We start from the raw sequence: 25,011 nt of genomic DNA, 5'->3' as shown, positions 1-25,011 counted from the left end.
GATTTTGTTATTTCCACCCCACAGTCATTCAGTCAGGGTGGGGGGGGAGGTATTTATTGTGTATATGTGTTTTGTCCTGGGTTTCTTTTTTTTTAGCATCATAATAACCTGACTGTATGTGTGCCTTCATAAAATATCATAAGGTAACAAGAAAAGAACCCTAGTCAAAAATCATAGGAAAAAAATCCCATATAGGTTTCCTGTTTGAAGAAAAACATCTGCCCTGAGGAGCCCCAAAACTCTGAGTCTACTTTACCTGCCAAACCAGGGAAGGTTTAAAATAATAAATATACAGGGCAGCAACCCCATGAAAAAGGGATTTCCCACTAGGATATCCCATGACTAAGTTCCTGAGGCAAGGGGTTGAAAGGAAGGGAGTCCTTCCCTGATTACTCACTTCAGTCCTTCAAAATATCCGGCCACTGGCTCACCTGGCCCTCCCCAGAGAACCACAGTAGTCACTGTGTCCTATATGTCCTGTCCTTTGTTTTATTTTCCCTACTTATTACTATTTTTCCTATTTCCTATTTTTCTTCTTTCCTCTTTGGAAAGAAGAAAAATCTTTGTCTTCTGAAGTCACCCCTGCCACCCACGCCATAAGTTTTTGCCAAGGAACTGAAGGAAATCATGGTTATGGTGCTAAGATTGGGTAACTTGCAGACAGAATCCTCAGACCCTTGAAATCCTCAACCCAAAGTGTCAATAGCTGATCTGAGAATGAGGACTCATCCTGGAGGGGTAGAGTGGAGAGGATTGCACTTAGAGTCCAAAGACCTAGCTCAGGGGTGGCTAGGTGGCCCAGGGAATACAGCATGGACCCTGGAGTTAGGAGGACCTGAGTTCAAATCCAGCCTCAGACACTTAACACTTACTAGCTGTGTGACCTTGGGCAAGTCACTTAACCCCAATTGCCCTCCCCACTCCAAAAAACAAAAAAAAAGAAAAAGAAAAGAAAAGAAAGGAAGACCTAGCTCTGACATTTAACAGCCTTATAACCTTGAATATGTCATTTTATCTTCTGTAGATCTCAGTAGCTTTATCTGTAAAATATCTTCCCTTTATTGACTCAGTCCCTCTACCCAATGCCTGAGTAGAGTATTTCATAAATTATTGCAGTCTCATAATTCACTACTTAGGGTCAGCATTTTGGTGATGAACTTTTCCAAAGTCAGGCTGATCCTTAGATACAGATGCATAATGCACTGAGCTCAAGTTCATATAATGATAATCCTAGAGAGACAGTGAGTGTGGTTATTATGGATAGAGAACACTCCTCAGAAATACCTCTGACATATGCTGGCTGTCTGACCCTGGGCAAGTCACTTAACTTGTCAGTGCCTCAGACAACTCTCTATAAGTTAAAGAAAAGGTGTTGGGGTGGCTAGGTAGTGCAATGAATAGAGCAACAGCCCTGGAGTCAGGAGGACCTGAGTTCAAACACAGCCTCAGACACTTAACACAAAAAACTGGCCATGTGATCTTGGGCAAGTCACTTAACCCAAATTGCCCCTCCAAAAAAAAGCAAAAAAAAGTGCCAGCTTGCATTGATAAAGAGATTGTCTTTGTCTAGGAATTCCTTATACCAGTGAAATCATAGACAATGAAACCTTATACTAATAATGGTAAAGAAATTCAGGACTCTTAGTGTTAATAGACCATGGATATGCTAAATATATAAATGGTGTTTTAGCTACATAGATTTTTTTTTGTTGCCTGGACTTGACTTTCTATCTCCTACCTTCATGACTTCATATAAGCCTTCCTCCATACTTGGAATATACTCCCTTCTCATCTCTGAATTTCAGCATCTTTCTTTCTTCAAGGTTCAGCTCCCCTTTGTAAACTTTCATCTGACTCCATATCCCTCCCCCCCCCCCAAAAAAAAAACTGTTCATGCTTTTTCTCTCTCTTCAAATTTTCCTAGAGTACTTTTTCAGATCATTTCTTGCTCCTGCTCCCAATCCCTGCCCCCAGTTTCCCACCTGGAATTATATATTGGGCTATTATATTCAACTATGTTATGGGTGCTATATAATTGTATGTAGTAAAGATTATGCTTGACATACACTGTATTTTGTACTGAATTTATCTTAACTATGTGAGCTCTATGAAATGGCAACATATGTCAAAAGAGACATCCTGGTATCTCTCAAGTTATTTGCAAGTATTTGCACTGAGATTTTGCAATGATTTTGTCATATTTGCACAGAAAATTTCTTACTAAGGAGAGAAGATAGATGGTAGGGAGGATGCACAAGTGAGATTTCAGTACAAATGAAAGGTCTGCAGAGGCTTAAAAGACTGAGACTTTGAGGGGTGGTAGCACAGTGAGTAAGAGCACCGGCCCTAGTGTCAGGATGACCTGGGGATCAAATCCAGGCTCAGACAGCACCCACCCAGAAACACCTGGCCGTGTAAACTTGAGCAAGTTACTTAAACCCAATTGCTTAAAAAAAAAAAGAGACTGAGACTTTGAAAAGTTAAAAAAGGAAAGCATTCAGATGCAAGATGGACTTTGGAGTCTTGCATACATACCAAAATTGCCGATGAAGTGTCCAGCAAGACAATGAATCCTGCCTCCAAATCATAGATTATATCTATGCAGTTGTGTCTAGTCACTCATATACATAAGTTTCCCAAAGAAGTAGAGGAGGTGAAAAAAAAATACTGATCATTCTAAGAGATAGGCTGGTTTTCTAAGAGGTAGAAGAACTAGAGACCAAATTGACAATATTCGCTAGATTATGGAGAATCAACAATCTCAGATATTTAGACAATAGCACTCTGAAGGCAGAAACTGAAGAGGAATTAAGAAGCCTCTTCATGGGGGTGAAAGAGGAGAATATTAGCTTGAGGTTTAACATTAGCTAGCTTGCGGTTTAACATATAAAAACCTAAGATCATGGCAACTGGTCCCATTACTTCCTGGCAAGAAGGAGAAGAAGTGAAAGTCATGACATATTTTATATTCTTGGGACTCCAAGATCACTGCAGATAACAACTACAGCCATGAAATTCAAAGACACTTTCTCCCTGGAAGGAAAGCTTTGACAAATCTGGACAGCACACTAAAAAGCAGAGATATTACCTTGCTGACAAAAGTTTTTATAGTCAAAGCTATGGTTTTTTGAGTAGCAATGTATGGCTGTGATAAAGTTGGACTGTTAGGAAAGCTGAATTCCATAGAATCGATATTTTCAAATTGTGGTGCTGGAGACACTCTCTGGAAGATCAAATACTGAAGCCAAAGTTTAAATACTTTGGGCACATAATGTTGAGAAAGATTGAAGGCAAAAGTGAAAGGGAATGGCAGAGGATGAGATAGATAGATAGTATCATGGAAACAATGAGCATAAACTTGGACAGACTGTGAGAGACAGTAGAAGGTAGAAGGACTTGACATGCATGGTCCATGGGGTCATGAATAGCCAAACACAACGGAATGACTGGACAGCAATAACAACAAAACCAAGGGCTGTCAATTTAGCTAAAAGAGGTCCTATAGAACTATAGCTAGAAAGGCACTAGAGCTAGTTTGACCAATTCTGGAGAACTCATTGTTCAATTGTGAGCCTTTATACCTTGGAAATTGGTAAATGCTGCAAATTAAGGCTTGACTTGAGGATTTGGTTGATTTCTAGACTTAGAAAAAATGATGGGGGGAAGTGTTAATAATGAGCAACTTAACAGTATACTGTCTAGGGGCAGCCAAGTAGCACAGCAAGTAAGAGTACTGGCTCCAGTGTCAGGATGACCTGGGGATCGAATCTGGGTTAAGATACTTAGCACCACACCCAGAAATAACTGGCCATGTAACCTTGACCAAGTTACTTAACCCTGATTGCTTAAAAAAAAAAAAGTATACTGTCCAGCATAACTTTAGCTGGAGTGTTACAGGGATCTTTTCAGCTCCTGTCAAAGACAATTAAGTACCCTTCAGCTTACTCAGTAGCTAAAGGTGAATTAAAACTATAACTATCCACTAAAAAGTGAATTGACCTGTTCAGCAGAGATGTCTGGGGAGCCCAGTAGCAAAGCAGCCTGCCCAATATAATCTAGTAGCCACTCCCTAGTGACCTCCCTAGCACTATTCAGCAATGAAGCAGCCTGCCCAGGCTAGTTCAGCAACAGTGGAGCCAGAACAACCACTGAGTGATCTGCCCAACCCAGCAGCAGATAGGTCCATCCAAATGAGTCATGCCCTAGGAGGATCAAACCTAGATGCACACCAATCCAGCAGAGAAAACATGGTCTACCCAGCTAAATAGGAAAGGGGCCTCTAATGAACTATGTGAGGATCCTCTAGTGAGAGAGAAAACGTAAAATTTTGTAGTTTCTGAGTTATGAGTTGCCTTAGACAAGTATGCCCTACTGTTATTGTACTTTGGGTTCTTGCCCACTATTTACTCCTCTTAGACTCTAGGTATATTTGTAAGGAAGTATGCCTTTGGTATGGGGAAAAATTATTTGTAATTACTGTTCTTGTTATGCTATTTGAATAAATGCTTTTGCTAAAGATCTACTTCAATACAACTGGCCTATTCTTAAGTGGAAGGAAATTGTTGCGGACTCAGACTAGTGTTTTAGAGAATAGGTACCCACAGAGTGACCCCCTAGAACCTTGAAAATAGTAACAGCCATTCCTCTGGGGACCCAATTGGCCAGTGACAGTGTGAGTTGAGTGAGTAACTTTATGTTACATAAAGTATTCAGTAGTATAACAGGTATAAATACTTAAACTCTCAAGTATGTAAAAGTAACCTCAAAAAAAAAATGATCAGACTTAAAGGAAACTCATTTGAAAAAAAAATATTGCTGTGCATTTTTACCCTGAATTAAAAGAAAAAAATTAGCAATTTTTTTCTAGTGGATCCTCAAAAATAGAAAATCTAATAATTAAAATCATGAGTAGAGAATCTCTCTAATAGGTCCTTGCAAATGCAAAGGGCCCAACATTTATTCCAGACAAAGTTCTATATGTAAGGACACTCTGTGGGTACTCTTCCAACTGAAATATATGCTAACAAGTCAGATTTCTAGAGTTCTGCTGGCTCTCTTTCCCTTGACATCCTCTGGCAGTAGCCCAAAAGGGCTATGGGGTTTTTCTAATGCCATCAGCTCAAGCCTTAATTCCAGTATATTCTCCAAATTAGTCACCAGTGATTACTTCCCCAACATCTTTTGTTAATACCACTCACAATATATTTTTCTCATAAAAACGCCCTCTATCAGCCTTCCCAGAATCCGTTTACCCTAGGACTTAACTGAGTTTGGGGGTAGAGGAGAGATAAACAACAATTAGTCTCTAAATGTCATATTGAACGAGGGAAAAGAAATTGCCCCCAAAATCCTATCCCTGTGTCTGTCACATGACCTATGGTCTGCTCAATTATAGCAGTCCCTGGTTCAAAGAGCCTTTCTCCAAATGAGAAGAAATTGGTGTGCCTGTTGCTATGTTCAATAAATATTTTTTTTCTAAATTAGAAGGTCCATTTGTTTTCCAGCTTGAATCCACCTCCACATTCTGATCTGGCAAGAGAGATATAGTGGGGGTTAAGGAAATCATTTGATTTAGCAATCTTTCTTTGTCATGAAAAATCTTAAGAAAATAGTCCTGAAAGAAACCCAAGAAACCTGGGGCAGTGGGGAAGGATGTTTGATGTTTTCTAAACACTATAACAGAAAGTTCCCATTGACCTCCTTTTGAATAACAGGCATAGCTTACAAATACAAAACCATAGGATTTTCTCCAGCACATAGCTCAGTGCCTTACACATAATGGATCCTTAATACATTTTTATTGGATTGGATGGATTTGGCTTTGGAATAAAGATCATAAAGTAGGAAGATAAGATCACTGGACTGGTAGTCAAGACTTGAGCTTGAGTTCTAGCTCCGGTACTAACTAGGTATGTGACTTTTAAGCTCATAGAACTAACCAACCAACTTTTTAAACCCAACTCTACTGTGTGCCGAGCACTGTGTCGGGCACTAGCTCTTCTTATAGTCTTACCTTATTAAATGCCAACTATTTTATAGTAGCTGTGATAGGCACTGCAGATACAAATACAAAAATTGAAATGATCCTTGAGTTTATTTTCTATCACAGAAGACAAAATTTAGATGTATACATAGAGAGTAAATATAAGGTAGTTAAATACTAGGTGGTATTCTTTAACCTTTAGATGAAGAGGGAGTGCATTCCAGGCATAAGAAGTAGCCAGTGCAAAGAAGGCAATAAAGGGGAGATGGAGTGTCAAGCATGAGGCACAGAGAGAAGGCCAGCTCATCTGGCCTAAAGAGTACAAGAAGAGAAATAATTTTAATGAGGCTGGAGAGGTAGGTTGAGACCAAGTTGTGAAGGGCTTTAAAAGCCAAACAGAATTTATGTTTTATCCTAGAGGCAATAGGGAGCTACTGCAATTTATTGAAAGGCGAAGTAACATAGTTCTGCATTTAAAGTAAATCATCTCTTCATTCTACAGACAAGGAATTGCTAAGTGTGTTAAAAGATTGCCTATGTTCATACAGCTACTCAGTTAGATCTCAGCCTCCTGCTTCCAAGTCTATTGTTCTTTCCACATTGCCAAGCTGCCTATCAGAACTGATGCCAGGGAGAAAGGGACCTTTATCACAGTGGCAGGAATGCAGGGTAAGGCTTGCCAACACCACCTCTCCCCTGCTTTAGGCATAATGAGAGTTAGCAGAATTCAGTCCCTCTAATCTACCTGTGATTGAAGGTTGAAGGGACTTTTCCCTAGATGAGAGGTAGGAAAGGTGTAAGACAAGTTCTTGATGGCTGTCAAAAAATGAAAGTGTGTTTAAGTAATCCTTGGGCTGAAAATGTGTTTATTAATCTCAAAGGCATGTTGACCCAGTCCAGTTTCACAAAAGAGCAGTGATACTTTCCAGACCCTTCGCCCTACCAATCCCATGAATAAGAAGCCTTGGCAGCAGCTAATATCTCCAACAGATGGCTTTAACAGTTTATTGGAGAAGCAATAAACAGAAGCTCAAGAGACAGAAAAAATACAAGAGCTTCATTGGATGATAATTGCAGAGGTAGAGTGTAGCATCCATTATAAGGTATTTTAAAAAAACATATAACTAAGTTTTCTGTTAACCCATTTGTCAACTCTGATTCTTACAGACCAAAGGGCTATAGCTGTGACATGTGAACATTACCATGTCTACAGACCTTTAACCTGACCCTGATGGTCTACTTTCATTATACATTTCTGATTGATAATTCCTAGTTACAGTAGGTGAGTGAGAACATAGAAAAGATGAAAAAATGAAGCCCTTAATTATGCCCAAAATTCAAACTAGGTTTCCCTCCTAGACGGGAAAGTAAAGTTCTTGAGTAACACATTTCTACTATCCAGATGATAATGGACAGTAAAATGTTGCTTAAAACAATGGTAGAAGAGCTTTGATATAAAACCAAAGAGAAATAATCCAAAATGGGAGAAGTGAATCCTGACATATTGGTAGGTTGAAGGATGGGAAAATTTTACCAGAAGAGAAGGGAAAGAAGACCAGTGAACACTTGGAGCTAAACAAATATGGGAGTCTTTTCAAAGAGGAGGGAACTACATACTAAGGAAGCAGCTGCTTGTCCTCCAAGGAATATTGATGTGGTTCCACAGATGTTTTGAGGGGAGAGCTTATCCATTAAAGGCCAGAGCCAGGAGAGAGAAGAAATGTTGGCTGGCATCTTCCTGTTGAGGGATTTTAAAGCAACTGTTTTAACAATAGAAAGATTATAGAAAGTCTTTCTCAGGCATGTGTCAGAGACAGAGAACTTCCCAAGACTTGTCAAGATGTATGACTACTACCCACTTCCTATGATTCACATGATATTGCTATAGGAAGCTTGTTAAAGATTATGAAATCTTAGGCAAGAAACTAAAGGCCTTAGAGGGAATAACGGGTATTTCTAAGACATGGACAGATGGGGCAAGTGAACTTCTGGTTAAGTATATTATATTTGACAATAAAATTTGGATTTCTGAACCATGGCTTAAAATTAAGGAACGATAGTTTCTTGTCCAGTTTTGGAATGTACCTAAAAAGATCAGGTGAAAATGTTTCTGTTTAAAGTATTGAGAATTAGGAAGTGGCCCCTCTATCTTATAATTTATGGTGAAGAAGAACACAAAAGCCAGGAATACTCTAAACATGCACTCTAGATTTGGGAAGAGGTTTCAAAACTTTGCCAGAAAGAACAAAAAAGATCCCATGGGTTCCATAAGTAAAAATGGCACTAGATCTCAAGAATGAAATCCTGAAAACACTAAGAAAAGCGCAAAGAGAAACAATGAAGATGAAAAAAAGTTAATTATTTAAAGAAACATATAGATATAAAAGGAATTCACTAGATAACACATTTTGAAAATACATCTACAGAAGAAGCAAGCCAGGGGAGCTAGCAGATAACAGATGTAAAAGCGTGGCAATCCCACAAGAACAGTGGACAAACTCAGAATGAAATGAGTTTGGTGAGAAAAGTTAATAAGGATCTTTAAAAATATTTTCTTTTTCCCCACATTTAAAGAGGCTCAAGAAGGAATGGGATGGCTTCTTGGGGTAGATGGGACAACAATAACTGATAACAGAAAGAAGGCAGATCTTGATCAATTTAATTTTGCTTCCCAAGGTAATTAATGAGAGAGTAAGAAGCAATTAGCAGCTCTTACTGAATTAAATTACTGTGGCTTAGATAGATCACATCCTTAAGTACTGACAGCATATGTTTATGTGATTGCTAATGTGTTGTCAACCATCTTTGAAAGGCCATAGAATACAGGAGAGGTACCACAAAATTGGAGAAGGGGAAATGTGATTTTTTTAAGGAAGATAACAGAGTCTTCAAATGATAGACCAGTGAGAATGTGTGTGTGTGTGTGTATGAAATTGAGAATTTACTATGAAAAGAGCAGCTAGTGACCAACTTGAAAAGGAATTTATCGAAGCAAACCAGCATGACATCAGTCATAACAAGGTGCTCCAGACTAACTTTATTTCACTTTCAGATGAAGTTAATAAACTGGAAGAGTAGAGAAATAAAGTAGATATGGACTAGATGATAGTAAAGTTATATGGATTTGAAACTGGTTGAATGTCCAGAGCCAAAGAGTTGTCATTAATGGTTCAATGTCAAGTTGGAAAGGTCTGCAGTGGTATCTCCCAGAGATCTGTGGTGTTTGACTTTTTTTTTTAAATCAATGACTTGGATATATATAGAGATGACATGCATTTACATGGAACACTAAGCTTGTAGGAATAGCTAACATATTGTGTGACAGGATTCAAAAAATATTAATGGGCTAAAACTTTAGTCCAAAATGAATAAATGGAGAAAAATGAAAACTCTTATACGTGAGTTCAAAAAACAGTTTCACAAGTACAAGTTGAAGGAAACAAGTTTATTACAACACTTTATCTGAAAAGGATCTAGGAGAATTATGTCACAGCCAAGAAAGCTAATGTGATTTTAGGGGGCATTAAGAGAGGTGTGGTTCCCAGGAATAAGAAGGTGATGGTCCCACTGTATCTTTGTATTGTCAAATCATAGAGTGTCAAATCATAGAGCTCAGTTCTGGGAATGACATGTTGGAAAGAGTATTGGCAAGCTAAAGGTTATCCAGTGGGGTACAAGTTGGATGATAAAAGACCTTGAGCAGGGGTGAGGAACCTGCAGCATCAAGGCCACATGTGGCCCTCTAAGTCCTCAAGTGAGGCCCTTTGACTGAATCCAAACCTCACAGAACAATCCCTCTTAATAAAAGAAACTGTTCTGTAAAACTTGGACTTAATCAAAAGACTGTACCCAAGGACTTGGAAGGCCACATGTGACCTTGAGGCCACAGGCTCCCCATCCTTGATCCTTCAGTTTATGCTATATGAGGATTGGTCGAAGGAAGTAAGAAGTGAAGATGTGGAATGAAGAACACGATGACTGTCTTCAAGGGTTTGAAGGTTATCATATTGAAAAGGAATTGGATTTGTTCTATTTCACCACAGGAGATGGAACTAGGAACAATAGGTGGAATTTACAAAGAGAAAAATTAGGAAATCTTTCCTTATGTCAAACCTAACAATTTACATTTCTTTATGCATTTATCATAGGTTAATTTTTATTAGGTAGGCAGTGTGATATATTGAAAGGAGAGCAGGCCTCAAAACCAGAAAGATTGTAGGTTCAAATTCTGACTCTGACACATACTAACTATGTAACCCTGGGAAAGGCACTCAACTTCTCAATGCTCTAGGCAATTTAACACTGTAATTTACAGAGAAGATGCTGACCCATGTCGGTAAAGGAAGTTTCCTCACCCAGGAGATGCTTATTCCAGTGAAATCAAAGGTCAAGTCTCGGTGCCAGTTATCTCTATACATACCTCTCATTCCTAGAATACAACCTCTTTGATTATAGGAAGCGTCATTTATTTTTACATCAAATTTATAGAATATCAGAGTTAGAAAAGACTTCAGAGCCCTTCTATTCTAATCCATATCTGAGCTGGTTTCTCTTCTGTTACCACTGTTTTCCAACCTTCTTTTGAAGACCTGTATGATAGGTAGTCTACTATCTGTTGAGGCAATTCAGTCTAATTTTGGACAGCTCCAATTATGAAATTTTTCCTTATATCCTGCTGAAATCTGCTGCCTAGCAACTTCCATCTATAATTGCTAGATATGTCTCCTGGGACCAAGAAGAAAAAGCTTAATATGCCTTCCAAGTGACAGTCCTTAACATACTTGAACAAAGGTATGTCTCCACTAGTACCTAGCACACTGCACTGTATATAGAGCTTTGTAAATATTTATTGAACGAATAAGTGAATTTCTATCAACTCTCTACAGAAACTTTTTTCCCAGAAGAATTTTAAGAGACATTTGTTTCAATTGATAGGGTTGTTTTAATGTCACCTTCACCTCCATATATATTTCTTTATCCCACCTAAAGAGCTCTCCCTTAACAGAATAAAAAGAAACTCATTTAAGCAAAACTAACCAACATATCAACCAAATTCAACAGCATCTGGAAAATATTCCACATCTGTAGTCCCCCAGAAGGTACATTCTCCTGTTTCTTCTTCAGGGTCAAGCTTGAGCATTATAATTACATAGTATTAAGGGTTGGGGACTTGTTTTTGTTTTGGGCATTTACATTATTGTAGCTATTGCATGTACTGTTTTCTTGATTTGGTTTAATCCACTTTGCATCATATTCTTGGTATATATTGTATTTTACAGTAATATTCCATTACATTTCCAATTCTTTGCTAGCACAAAAAAATGCTGCAATGAATATTTTAGTGGATAAGGGACTGTGCAAGAGGTCACTTTAAAAATGACCATTGAACCCTGAATTAGAAGACTTGGGTTTTAGTCTTGATTTTGGTGGCTAATTAGTTCTGAGATTTTTGGCAAGTCATTGAACTTCCCTGGACCTCAGTTTCCTCACCTGTCAAACGAGTACTAAAATGTCTCTAAGTTTCCTCTCAGCTCTAACATTCTATGATTTGAAGTATAGGTACCATAGCCTATCCTACTCATCCAGTCTTCTCAGGGAAAGGTCCCTGAAAGCATCAATGATATGCTATGAAAAGAGGCATTCCAGTGAAGTCCCTCATGCCAGAGCTGTCAAGAAAACCTCTTGGGGCAGCTAGATGGTGAAGTAAATAGAGCACCAGCCCTGGAGTCAGGAGGATCCGAGTTCAAATGTGACCTCAGACACTTCATGCTTACTAGCTGTGTGACCTTGGGCAAATCACTTAATCCCAATTCCCCCCTCCAAAAAGAAAAAAAAAATTTAAAGAAAGAAAGAGAAGAAACCCTCTTTTGCTGCTGCTGTTTCTTGTCTTAGCCTCCAGGAAATTCATCTTCATCAACTTTATTTCTTTCTCTTGGTTCACCCAAGAATGAGATTGTTTTTCAAAGGGACACTAACTAGTAGCTAAGAGGAAGAAGATAAAATAAAACCATTTAGAAAATTATATAACTTATTATAGAGCCTGGAAATTGTATCCTGAGATGTCCCTGTTCCATCTATTGATGGCCAGCATGGTTTCTAGGGCTATCTCACCTTTATTGTCAACTAGTTTTCATGTAGCCCCAGCTTTATGACATGGCCTTCCTATGGGTTTGGCCTTGACTACCTTCCCTTCTCCTCTGATGCTTTCTATATCATAGCATCATAAATCTAGAACTGAAAGGAAACTTCAAAGGTCATCTGCCCTAATCCCTGCATTTTATAGATGAGGAAGTGAAAACTCATTGCCATTTAGGGTAGGTGATTTGCCCATCACAATTAGGACATGTCAAAGGTAAAATTTTAATTAAATTTGAAATTAAAATTAGACCCTCTGATTTCTTGAGCTGTGAGTTCCTTTGGATTCCAGACAAGCTTCTCCTACTGCTTCAGCTAAATGTCCTTCTGGTACCTCAAACACAACATGTCCAAATTAAAATTCATTATTTTTCTCATTCCTCTACAGATGTCTCATAGCACTTTGTTTCATGACTCTCTAATGAATTTATCATATAATATTAAGATTATAGTTATCTGTGCTTCCTGTCTTGTACTGTAAATATAATGGGGGAAGGAACTATGTCAATCATAAACTTGGATATCTTTCTAAACACCTCAAAAAAAAGGCTATGCACACAGTAGACAGTTAAATGTTTGTTGAATGAATGGACTGGCAAATATATTATCTTTAGAAAGGATCTAACATGTGAACCTCCCTGCCAGCACAGATACCCATTCATCATCTCTTCAGATGCAAAGCTGGATCCCCTTCTCTTAGCGAGTTAACCCAGAATTCAGGCTGTTCCCCTGGAGAGTGGGGATGGGATGGGATGGTACTTTCCATATAGGAGTTGCAGGATGATACTGGCTGGGTCCAATTAAACATTTCACACCTGCCCCAACCAGCTGCTGATTCCTTTCTCTGTTCACAAACTGGAAGAATCATTTGACCCTCAGGGAAGTAAATAAGTATCTAGTCATAATCCAATTTAACAACTTTTACAAAGTCACACATGCAGTTCTAGCATATATAATGAATTGCACTGAAAGGAAAGGACCATTATTTTTTAAAAAGCAATCAGGGTTAAGTAACTTGCTCAAGGTTACACAGCCAGTTATTTCTGGGTGTGGTGCTGAGTATCTGAGCCCGGGATTCGATCTCCAGGTCTTCTCAACACTGGAGCCTGTGCTCTTACTCACTGTGCTACCTGGCCGCCCCGAAAGGACCATTTTTTATATCTCCTTAGGTATAAAAAAATTACTTCATAAGACTGGGCTGAGATGCTAAGAAGAAGAAAGAACACTGCATTTAGTAAGACCCAGAATTTTGTACATAGTAGGTGCTCAGTAAATGTAATTATTTTTTTTTTGCAGGAGGGGAGCGTGGGGGTGGCACTTTCAATTTGGAAGGCTAATTCTAATTCAAGGACTCCTAATCTTTTTTATGTCATGGGGTTCATGGTAAAGTCTATGGACCCCTTGTCAGAATGTTTTTAAAAGCTTGAAACAAAATGCATGGGAAACTAATTTATTAAAAATATGGTTATAGAAAAAAATTAAAGCCCACAGACCCCAGGTTAAGAAGCCCTTTCACTAAAGAGATGGAGAGCTGGTGTGGGGACCAGTAGAAAGGAAATGAGGAGATCTGGCTGCCTTGGATTCAGTGATTGCTATTGGAAAGAAAAGTAAAAGGCAAATTTCAGCTTTTTTCCCCCCGGTTGTCTAGACTAGTTCACTAAGGAGGAAGAAGGAAATAAGGATTCGAGAGAGACTATGTGTCAAGTAATAGAGATTATTGAACTAGCTGAATTTCCTTTATGTTCTATCTTTTAGGAACTTAATGAAGAAGAAAGTAGAGGTGGGCAAAAAAAATCCCACAGGAAGGCCATGATACTCTTGAGAGGAACAATCAGGCCCAGGGTTGGCCCTGTGAAAAATTGTGAAATAATAACAGCTTCTTTCTAGAGTACATTAAGGATTTTGATGGATTTTACTCCTAACCCAATATGCTAAGTATTATCATTGTCTCCATCCCTTTTACAGATGAAGACACTGAGGCTAGGAAATGTGAAATGGTTTGCCCATAGCCATCCAAAAAGTGAATTGTCAGAGCCAGGACTCAAACCCACACTTTCTAACCCCTATCTAGAATTCTTTCTTCTCTAGTAGGCTGCCTTTATAGTTCTCTTTGAGTTCCTTCCTTACCTCCCTATTCAGCAGTTCTACTTCACGATTCCCCTTGCTCAGGGGCTTGGTGCACAGTGACCCAGAAGTTGATATTGAAAGTCAATGATATTTAATTGGCACAAAGTTTAAATGAGTCGAGTATGACATGACTTCTAAAAAAAAGTGGATACAGCCTTAAACTGTAGACATAAATACATTCTGTCCTGATCAAGGGAAGTGATTATCCCACTGTACTCTGAACCAGCCATTGAAACAACTCAAAGGAAATACAGGATGTGCAAATTTGGAGTATCCATCCCAAATGTTCACACAGACTATCTGTGCCTAACCTGTGATAGAGCATTCTGAGCTCGTTTTGGTCTGATTAGTCACAGTCAGGTACATTGAAACTTGACGAACATAGTGATGTCATTTTGATCCTTTTTGAGAGCAAAGGACAACAGCCATATTTACAATGTTGTTTTCACTTCATAGGCCCATAGGATTTGGAGCTAAAAGGAATCTTAGTTGTCATTCTGTTCAATTCTCTCATTTCATATATGAAAAAAAAGAGCCAGAAAAGTAAGGAAGAACTTCGTAACAATTAGTGTGGTCTAGAGGTGGAATGGGCTACGTCAGGGGGTAGTAGGTACCCCTTGCTTGAGGTCTTCAAACAGACGTTGGATGATACCTTGTTGGGTATGTTGTAAAGGGCATTCTTTTTCTAGTACGGGGTAGACTTGATAGCCACCTAGTCTTCCAGATCCAGCATCCTCTGACCTCTACACGTCTCCCAACAGCCAGTTCAATAAAATGGCCAATCACAGGTATTCCAGGGACTGCTAGAAAGTTCAACCAGGCAGTGACATTTGTTGAAGAAGCAAAACTAATGGTCTTACTCTCCCCTCCCCTTTGTCTTTATGTGTCCCATAATTATGTCTAAATGGATTTTAGTATAAATGTCAGCCTATAGGAACAAGGGTTTCAGACCCATACAGTCTTGCTCCGATCCTTCCTGGGGGTATGAGCTGGATGGCTTTTGGTGGGAGGTTTCTTTCTACCTGTGTAAACTTGGTCAAGTCATTTCATTAGTCTGAGTCTCAGCTTTCTCAACTACAAAATAGGAAGGATGGACTATATAGTCTCCTAAGTCTCTTCCAACTCTAAACCCTAAAGTTCTCTGACAAAACAACTCAATTTATTTCATGCCACAGGAGGCAGCATGTTGGAAAAGCAGTCTCTGGAGTCAGAGAGTCTGGGTTCAAGTCCCACCTTGGATCCTGTGTGATTTTGGGCAAGTCACTTTAACTCCGTGGGCCTCAGTTTCCTTATCTGTAAAATTAAGGGATTGAACTAGATGGCCTCTGAAAACCCTTCCAGCTCTAAATCTATGATCCCATGAGCCTATGAAATAGTTGACCAAGGTGGTGCTAGATTCATATTTCTTGTAATGATCTCATAGTCTAGAGAACTGGGTTAGAAATATGGCAAAACTTGAACCAGGTCAGTGAATGAAGTTCCCCTAAATCACTTTTAGATTTGAGGCCCTCTTCTTGCTTGAAGGTATCCTATTCTCCCTTTATCTTCCTAATCCATACTAACTACCCACCCATGAGGATCCTAAGTATCCACAAGTGAGAAGAACCATACTAGATGGGACTGGGAATGGACAGGCCAGAGACTATTGCTGGGGTTGTAAAAACCCCTGCCTAAGGTATTCACTGAAAACAGAATTCTGTCTGTTCCAGGCTCTACTGAAAGACCCCTTGTATATTGGACTGAAGCACAAGCGTGTACGTGGGAAAGAGTATGACGAGTTGATTGATGAGTTCATGCAAGCTGTGACTAACAAGTAAGCAGGCCACTTTTTTTTTTACTTCATTTTTGAAATGGGCATTCTCCTTTTAAGATATAATCAAGACCTAATGTCAGCAATGGTTGGGTACCAATACACAAGCAAGAGCTCCTAAGTGCTGGTTCCCTGGGTGGTCTAGAAATTAAATCTTGACCCTGAGTTGTTGGGGACACCCAGCCACATGTGCTTGTTCACTGAAAGAGTCTGGGCGAGATGGAAGCCATGGGGAGATAATGGCTCAAGGACATGGGGGCTTCTCTGTATAGAGAAGCAATTCTTCACCTTTTTTATATCATGGACCCTGGTTTGTGAAGCCTATGGATATTTATGAATGTGTGACATAAGATGAAAAGGATTACAAAGGGAACCAATTATATTGAAATCCAGTTATTAATGCATTTTTTTTAAGTCAATGGACTCTAGCTTAAGAACTTCCAGTCTAGTCACCCTGCTTTCTGAAAGGAAAATTATCCTACCTCCACCTCTGGAGTTCCTGTGTAAATCATAGAATCTCAGAATTGGAAAAGACCCCAGCAGCCATCTATTCGAACCCTTACCCAAGTAAGACTCTCTTTCACAGTGTACCTGATAAGTATAATTTGGGGCCTTTGCTTAAAGACTAGAGATGGCCCAATTGACTACTAGATAATTCCCATTGTTAAAATTTTCCTCAAGTTGACATTGCCTCTATGTATCTTCTATCAATTGCTTTGAGAACAAAGAGAAAAAGTCTAATCCCTCTTTCATATGACAGTCTTTCAGGTTCTTGGAAATTTAGAAATCATTCTCCCCTATCCAGTTTCCTCTAAGATATAATGAGGTGAACTTGGTATCCGGAAGAGGAGAGAGAAGGAAATTTACCCCCCAGGCTAAATGGCTTTGGAAAGAGTTTTGGTACATTAGCTGCATTTTCCACCTCTGCCCAAGGACCAGGTGATATTAATGTGCAGCCACACGGGCTCTTGATTTGTAAGATTTATGAGGTGTTGTACCTCAAATGTTTTTCTCTCCTGGATCTTTGCATTGAAAGGAGCCCCATAAGTGATGGGAATTAGCCTCTTCCTCCAGTCTCTCTTTCCTGAATCCCTCTCTTTGACAGGCACCAGCCACACCTGTCAGTCTTCATTGCCACCTCCTTAACATGCCCATTTCTCCAAGATGTGGCCTCTATCCCCTGGACTCTCTGGGAAGTTCCATCTGAATCATTCAGGCGGTCATAGGGCCTCCTTGACCCTGCTCCATGTCATAGCCTTAGCTAAAAATTCTCTTGTTTTCCCAGCATCCCTCAGAGCCCTTGTCATTCCAGTTAGAAACCCTGGTGAGGGCCTCCATTACTAGAACAGGTCAATAGTCACAAGAACTGGCGGTAAAGTCCTTTTTGCCTCTGCCCCTAACAAGTTAAGTCCTAGTCAAAATGTTGAGGGAGATAAAGTTTATCTTTGGGGCCCTGCCTTATAAATATTCCATATTCTTTCCTGGTCTCCTGTAATTATAGCTTTCATTTGCTATAAAGCACTTTACATGCATGCCATTTCATTCACAATGACTCAGTATAGTAAGGAATACATTTTTTTCCTGGATGTAGGATTTATGGGTGTAGGGAACTCTCACTGAGGAAACCCCCTCCACCCGTGCAGGCCTCCAACTCTTCTAAGTTGTAGTCTTTGAGAGGTATCTGGGACAGAAAAGTTAAGTGACTTACCCAGAGCTGTAGAGCCAGTATGGATGAAGAAAGATCTGAAAGTGGGTCTTCCTAACTCTGAGGTAAGCCAGGATTCCATGCTGCCTCATGATACAAGTATTATTGACCATTCTTATGTTTTATAATAGGGAAAACAGACTCAAAAGTAAAGTAACCTGCTCAGTTAGCAAGTGGCAAAATCAGGACTCAAATGGAAGTCTTCTGACTAAATCCTATGTTCTTTCTATTATAGCATGCTGCCTTTTCATGTTATATACCTCAATACCCCAAAACTGTCATCCCTGGCCAGGAGCCCTTATGCTTTTCCTTAAAAATCCTTTCCCAAAATCCTCTCCAAGCCACATAGAATTCACCTATACTTTATCTTATCCCCTTCATCTTTAAGGCAACCACTTTGTATCAGCTAATCAACTACTACAGTTAATGTGTTTAATGCGGCAGCATGGGGTAGTAGAGTTAGAAAGAACAGGATTCAAGTGACGCTTCTGGCACTTACTATGGACATTATGACAACCATTCTGAACTTTGGTTTCCTCATCTGGAAAATGAGGACCTTGAACTTGATGACCTACAATATTCCTTTCTGCTCCAAATTCTATTCTATGACTATATGCTTGGAGCCAGTCGTAGATCTCAGACTACCAGGTCAGGTAGAATAAGACAGCAGTGGGAGAGCCGCTTAACGTCCAGCTCCGGAACTGGTAAAAAGCTGAAAGATAGATCTCCCATCAGTTCCCACAAGATGTCACAAAATTTCTTGAGGTGAAGTTTTCAAAAATCAGTGTGGAAGATCCATGGATTAGACAAGAAATGGCAACCTAAGAGAGGTAGGATGATGTAACAGACACACAAATACACATATACACACACATCCTTCCAATTAAGTACCTAGATGATCAGAAATGGCCAATTCTTCTCAATAATTGACAGATTGGGACATATCCAGGAGGGTGATGTGAATGGTGAGAGGAGTGTGGTCCTGACCAGAGGCCCTGGGTATCAGTATTCAAAGCACTGATAGCAATCTGATAATTACCATTTCAAAATAGCAAGGTAGGGAGAGATAGGAAATTGTACTATGAATAAAATAAAAATTAATAAAATCCATTTTATTTGTACAATTTAAAGCACCATGTAAAGATGAGCTATTATTAAATGCCATCATAATGTAGAGAAGGCAAAACTACTCGATTTTTGTGTCATTTCCTTTTTTTTTTTTTGTCTGAAGAGAAGGCTCTGTGACCTGGAAGGGCTAGGACAAAAATATTTAATAAGTCAAAACCCAAGATGTGTGAAATGATGGCAAGAGAGAATCTAGCTGCCCCCAATTTATTCAAGTCACTAGGCCTAAAAATAACTCCGTCTCCAAATACAAAAGAAATTGATAAATGTTTTTTGTTGAACCATTGTCAATGATCTTTGAAAACTCAATAGAATTGGAGAGGTGGCACAGGACTAGAGAAGGGTAAATATCTCAGTTTCCTCCCAGACTACCCCCCACCAAAAAAGGAAGAGTATGGAAGTTTCAATCTAGACAAAAGTCTAGACTATCTTTTTAAAGGGATGTCTTGTGAGCTTTGTGAAAGGAAAGCAGCAATAGCCAACAGTCAGGCACAACTCCATTAAGAGTAAATAATAGGGGGCGGGTAGGTCACGCAGTGAATAGAGCACCGGCCCTGGAGTCAGGAGGACCTGAGTTCACATCCAGCCTCAGACACTTGACACACTTACTAGCCATGTGACCTTGGGCAAGTCGCTTAACCCCAACTGCCCTGCCTTCCACTCTCCAAAAAGCAAAAAAAAAAAAAAAGTGATAGTATTTCAGTCTTGAAAAGCCATCTATATGAAAAAGGATTTTTCTCCAAAATATAGCCATTTCATTCTTCCTTTGCTTGAAGACCTCCATGGAGAGGGAACTTATTACTTCCTGAGGCAGCCTATTCCCCTTTTGGATAGCTATGATTATTTAGCAGTTTTTCTTCACATCAAGACTAAATTTACAACTTACAACTCCTACCCATGGTGTCTAGTTCTCTTTTCTGTAGCCAGACAGAATGTGTTTAATACGTTTTGCACATACCATCCCTTTAGATACTTAAAGGTAGCTATAATTTCTCTCCTCCCCTTCCCTACTAAGTCTTCTCTCAAGGCTAAATATCTCTAATTCATTCTAATTATAGAAGTTATCCCAGAATAATCTTGTTTCCATCAGACTGGCAGAAAAAAAATTCTAGAGATTTGAGCAAAGTGCTTGACAAAGTCTGTTACAGTAACTTTATGACAAGAAAGAGAGATGGGGGCTACAAAGTAATAGATAGATTCTGAACAGGTTGACTGACCAAACCCAAACAATAGTCATTGGTGAATTGACACTGACTTAGAAAGAGTTCTCTACTGCAGTCCCTCAAGCACCTTTGCTTGGCCCTCTGCAGTTCTACACTTTTCTGGATGACGATGAAGATATTTTCAAGTGACACAGATCTAAAAGTGATAGGATGAAAAAGTTGGAATCCAAAAGGATATCAACAGACTAGAGCAATGGATCAAATATAATAAAAATAAAATTTATGGGATCAGTTATCAATCAATCAATATTTACTAAGCACCTACTATGTGCCAGCCACTCTGCTAAGTCCTGGGCACACAAAGAGGCAAAAGACAGTCCTTGTCCTCAAGTAACTTGGAATATAATGAGATAAATATAAAGCCCTACACTTGTTTTGAGAAGATCAGTTCATGAATACAGAATAGAGGAGATATGGCTGGACAACAGCATGAACAATATCTGGAGAATTAATGCAGTCTGGGAAGTATTATGCACATATCAAATGAATTGACAATATGGAATGACAGCCAAAAAATCTTAACTCAATCTTCAGCTGTGCTAAAAAAAAAAAAGTCATAATGTACACAACAAAGAAGATAATTGATCTGATGTATTCTGGTTTTGTGAGACCATATATGGAGTATTACATTTTAGGATAGAAACTGACAAGTTGGAGGGCAGAGAACAGCAAAGACGGTGAGGAAGCCATACAACAATTATTTGAAAGCATTAGGGTTGCTTAGCCTAGATGAGAGGATGATGAATGGTAGACCTGATGGTGGTCATGTGGAAGGATATTAGACTTGTGCTACTTGGCCTCAAATGGCAGGACCAAGTGATAGGAGGGGGGTGTAAAGAAGTAAATGTCAGCTCAATGTAAGGGAAAAATCACCTAGTGATTAAAGCTATACCAAAGCAGTAGTGAATTTCCCAACAGCAGAGGTGAACTTGAACAGAGCTGTCAGAAATATGGCCCACAGGTTGCATGCATCCCTGTCACAACACTCCCAAAGGCAGCCTGAACCAGAGTAAATATCTAACAAAATATCTAACAAAACAAATTTTTAAAATACAATAAAACATGGGTAATGTGACATTTTAAAACTAAGTCAACATAAGAGATCCTTATGTACAGTTTAGTGGCCACCATTTCTATTTGAGTTTTACTGCAATATCTAAAGGATGCTGAATGACGACTTGTCAGATATTAGCATAATATAGGTTCTACATATAACCCTTTAGGGTTTTCAAAGTGTTTTTACAAGTAAATCAACAAGAATTTATTGGGCATTTGTGTGACAGACATTGTTCTAAGCACTGAGGATACAGAGAGAGGCAAAGACACGATCCTTTCCTCAAGTAGCTCACGTTCTATTTGCATTTGATAATGGACATGTTCAAGTAGAAGCATCCTATGTGTGAGAGATGTTGAAGAGGGAGTTCCTGGTCAAGTGTGGGCTGGATTAGGTGAGCCTGTGGTGCATTGAAATTCTGTGAATTTTGGTATTTGGAGACCTCTTAATACCCCACAGCACTTTTTGGGCTTTGGAAAGACTGCCATTTATCTGTTGAGTGAGTCAGTAGCAATTCTGTAATTCCCTACAGAGAAGTCCTTGCTCTTCATGTAAAGAGGTTAAGTAAACTAGGATATGAGAAACTCTTTTCATTTGTCATGAAAACCAGTTCAGAGTCGAACAGAAGCCCAGTCAGTCACAGAACAAACCCTAGTGAGGAACACACGTCAGCAGAGTGGAATGTGTCTGATTTAGTAAAGATGATTTATTGAAAATTCATTGTTCTGACTTATGAATAATATAAAGCAGATGTTTCTCCTAGTTACTATGGATGGAGAACCTACTAGTCATACCAAGGGCTCCCAAGAGTTTAATGATAACAAAATAAAATGCCTGGGGGGTGAGTCAGAAGCTCTAGGGTTAGAGGGAATGCATTTTAAGGAAGAACCTTGGGAATTGTTTGAGTTCCGGTTTCAGGATCAGTGCGTCTTTCCAAACATCCCATTAAAATAGTTTCCCATTCCTAGATGACTAGCCATTTAGGGATTGCTTTAAGATATAGAAGGGGCAATGTGGTGTGATAAAAAAAAAAAAGGACAGGACTTGGAGCCAAGGGGGAACTGAGTTCAAATCCCATCTCTAGCACTAGTTCATAACCAAGGGTAAGTCACCTAATCTCTGAACCTCAGTTTCCTAATCTGTAAAAATAAATAAATAAGTCTAATGACAGTATATTTCTTACAAGGTTGTTATGAAAAAAAATGAGACATTGTAAAGCATTTTGTAAAACTTAGAGCATAATATAAACTCAGCCGTTATGAGCTGCATTTGTTCATAATCACCATAATCCCAGACTTCACAGTGTAGTGGAAGGAACACTATACTAAGACTCAGGAGATGTGGGTTCTGTCACTAACTAGTTGTGTAGCCTTGGATGAGGAATTTTCCCTCTCTGAATCTCAGTTTCCACATCAGCAATATGAAGGGGGAGGGTGAACTAGATAGATGACAATTATAGCATTCAATGTACCTTCATGATTTGGACTATTGGAGCTGTGGTCAATTCAAGTAATGATCATTTTCTTCCTTCACTTGACTTTCAGTTTTCCACTTAATTTCCTTGCTACTGTCTTATGGGCCCAAAGTCATAGACTTATAGACCCATATAGTGTTAGAACTAAAGGAAAGGTTGTCTAATCTTATCTTATAGTTGAGAAAACCATGGTGAAGCAGGTTCAGTCAGTTTCCTCCTTACCATTTATAGCATGCCATTTCAGCAGTGTGGTGAAGCCCTTTGTACCTTGGGACATCTACCTCTGCTGTATTTTCTCCCCAGATTGTACCACTTCTCTTGATTTCTCAGCCAAAGAGTTTATACTAGGTGCCCTTGAAGGTCCCTTTGAGCATGGGGACTCTGTGAAGCAGTCAATTAATGGATAGATGATAGAATGATATAGCTAGAAACTCAGAGAAACCATCTAGGCTATTCCCTACATGAAACATAAATCCTTTCTACAATATATCATAGAGCTTTCTTCAAGACTTCCAGTGACAGGTAACTTACTACCATTCAAGTTAACCCATTCTATTTTTGGAAGACTATTTGTTAGAAAATTATTCCTTATATCGAGTTGAAATCTACTTCTATAATTTCTACCCATTGATCCTACTTTTGCTACCAAAGTCAAGTTCTGCCAGTGAATGAATGAATGAATGAATGATGTCACTGTCCAGTGGAAGAAATATCGGATTTGGACTAAGAAAACCTATGTTTAAATTCAGGTTCTGTGACTTACTTGTATAGCCTTGGACAAGATGCTCTCCAGGCTATAATTTTCTTATTTATTCAATGAGGAGGTTGTACTACATTACCTTTGAGTTTCCTTTCAGTTCCTAGTTTATGCTCTTATGACAACCAAATCCCCAAATTTAGGAGTTGGCAGGGATCTTTGTTGTTATCTAATCCAATGCTTACACCAAAGGAATGTCTTCTATGACATACTCAGAAGGTGAGCATCTATCCTTTGCTAAAATACCTCCAAGAAAGGCAAACCCGCCATCTCTCAAAAAAGCCCATTCCACTTTGGGGCAGCTCTAATTGTCAGGAAGTTTTTCCTGACATGTAAATTTGCCTCTACAATTTTTACCCTTTGCTTCCACACTCTGGGACCAACCCAGCAAGACTAAGCCCATACATGATACTCCTCCAGATGCCTCCCCTACCCTCAGTCTTCTTTTCTGTAGGCTAAAAAATCCCCTGTTCCTTCAACTGAACTTCATGTGACAATTTCAAGGCCCTTCACCAGTTTAGTTGTCCTCTTCTGAACACTCCAGCTTATCAGTGTTTTTCTTAAATAGTTCTCCAGATGAGGTCTGGTAAGAGTAGAATACAGTGAGACCATCACTTCCTTATTTCTGGAAGCTATGCCTCTCTTAATGTAGTTTTTTTGGCTTCCACATCACTCTTCTAACTCAAATCACGTTTGTTGCCCACTAAAATCGCCAGATCTTTTCAGAACTGCTATCTAACCATACCTCCCATATCTTATACTTGTGAAGTTGATTTTTGGCAGCCAAGTATAAGACTTCACATTCATAATCTTAATTTCATGTTCTTAAATTTCACTCTTAAATTTAGCCCAATACTCCAATCTGCCGAGATCTTTTTGGATCCTAATTCCACATCATCCAATGTGTTAGCTAACCTATTCAGGTTTGCTATCATCTGAAAATTTGATGAGCATGCCCAATATTACTTTCACCCTCACTCCATCCCTCCCATCCCCTTCACTAAGGGAATTTGGTTCCACTGCTTCTAAAGTATTCCAGCAAAACTCTTCTCCTGATCACCACCTACGGAGTCTGGTGACAGAAGCTAGGCAATATTGTATATAATCGTGGAGGTGGTCAGAAGCCCTGATAAAGTACAGAATAAGAGTGTAAATGGAGATAACTTCTCCCCACACACTGGAAATCACACAGCCTCCTCCCAGCTACAGTGGGGACAGTAACAGTAATAAGGACCTGCTGTGTACAGAGCCCTACAGTAGACACTGAAATCTTAGAGAAGCCATAATACTTTGCTCTCATAGAGCTTACAGTTCAGTAGGAGGATAAGGCAAATACAATTAACCATAACATATTTGGGGCAGCAACATGGCATAGTGTATAGAGTATTGGACTTGGAGTCAGGAAAATCTGAGTTCAAATCATACCTCACACATTTACTAGATGTGTGATCCTGAGCAAGACACTTAATCTCTCTCAGCCTCAGTTTCCTTATCTGCAAAATGAAGATAATAATAGTACTTCCCTCCCAGGGTTGTTGTTGTAAGGATCAAATGAGATTTTATATATATATATATATATATATATATATATATATATATATATATATATATATATATA

The 25,011-nt window shown here is 39.1% G+C and overlaps 1 protein-coding gene across 2 annotated transcripts in view; it reads left to right on the top strand.

The window, feature by feature from the left end:
* ME3 (malic enzyme 3) overlaps window positions 1-25,011 on the top strand; it is a 333,119-nt gene that overhangs the window by 229,801 nt on the left and 78,307 nt on the right. For both annotated transcript variants that reach the window (XM_069071034.1, XM_069071035.1), the window contains exon 7: window positions 15,955-16,058. In XM_069071034.1, coding sequence (XP_068927135.1) covers window positions 15,955-16,058 — 104 coding nt within the window. The remainder of the gene's footprint in view (window positions 1-15,954; window positions 16,059-25,011) is intronic.

The sequence above is a fragment of the Petaurus breviceps genome, unplaced genomic scaffold (genome assembly GCF_028583685.1).
Source record: "Petaurus breviceps papuanus isolate PSGF00001 unplaced genomic scaffold, PetGlider_PUasm1.0 90823, whole genome shotgun sequence".
Lineage (NCBI taxonomy): Eukaryota > Metazoa > Chordata > Mammalia > Diprotodontia > Petauridae > Petaurus > Petaurus breviceps.
Note: the sequence above shows the minus strand (reverse complement) of the source record. Positions and strands in the feature narration are given on the sequence as shown.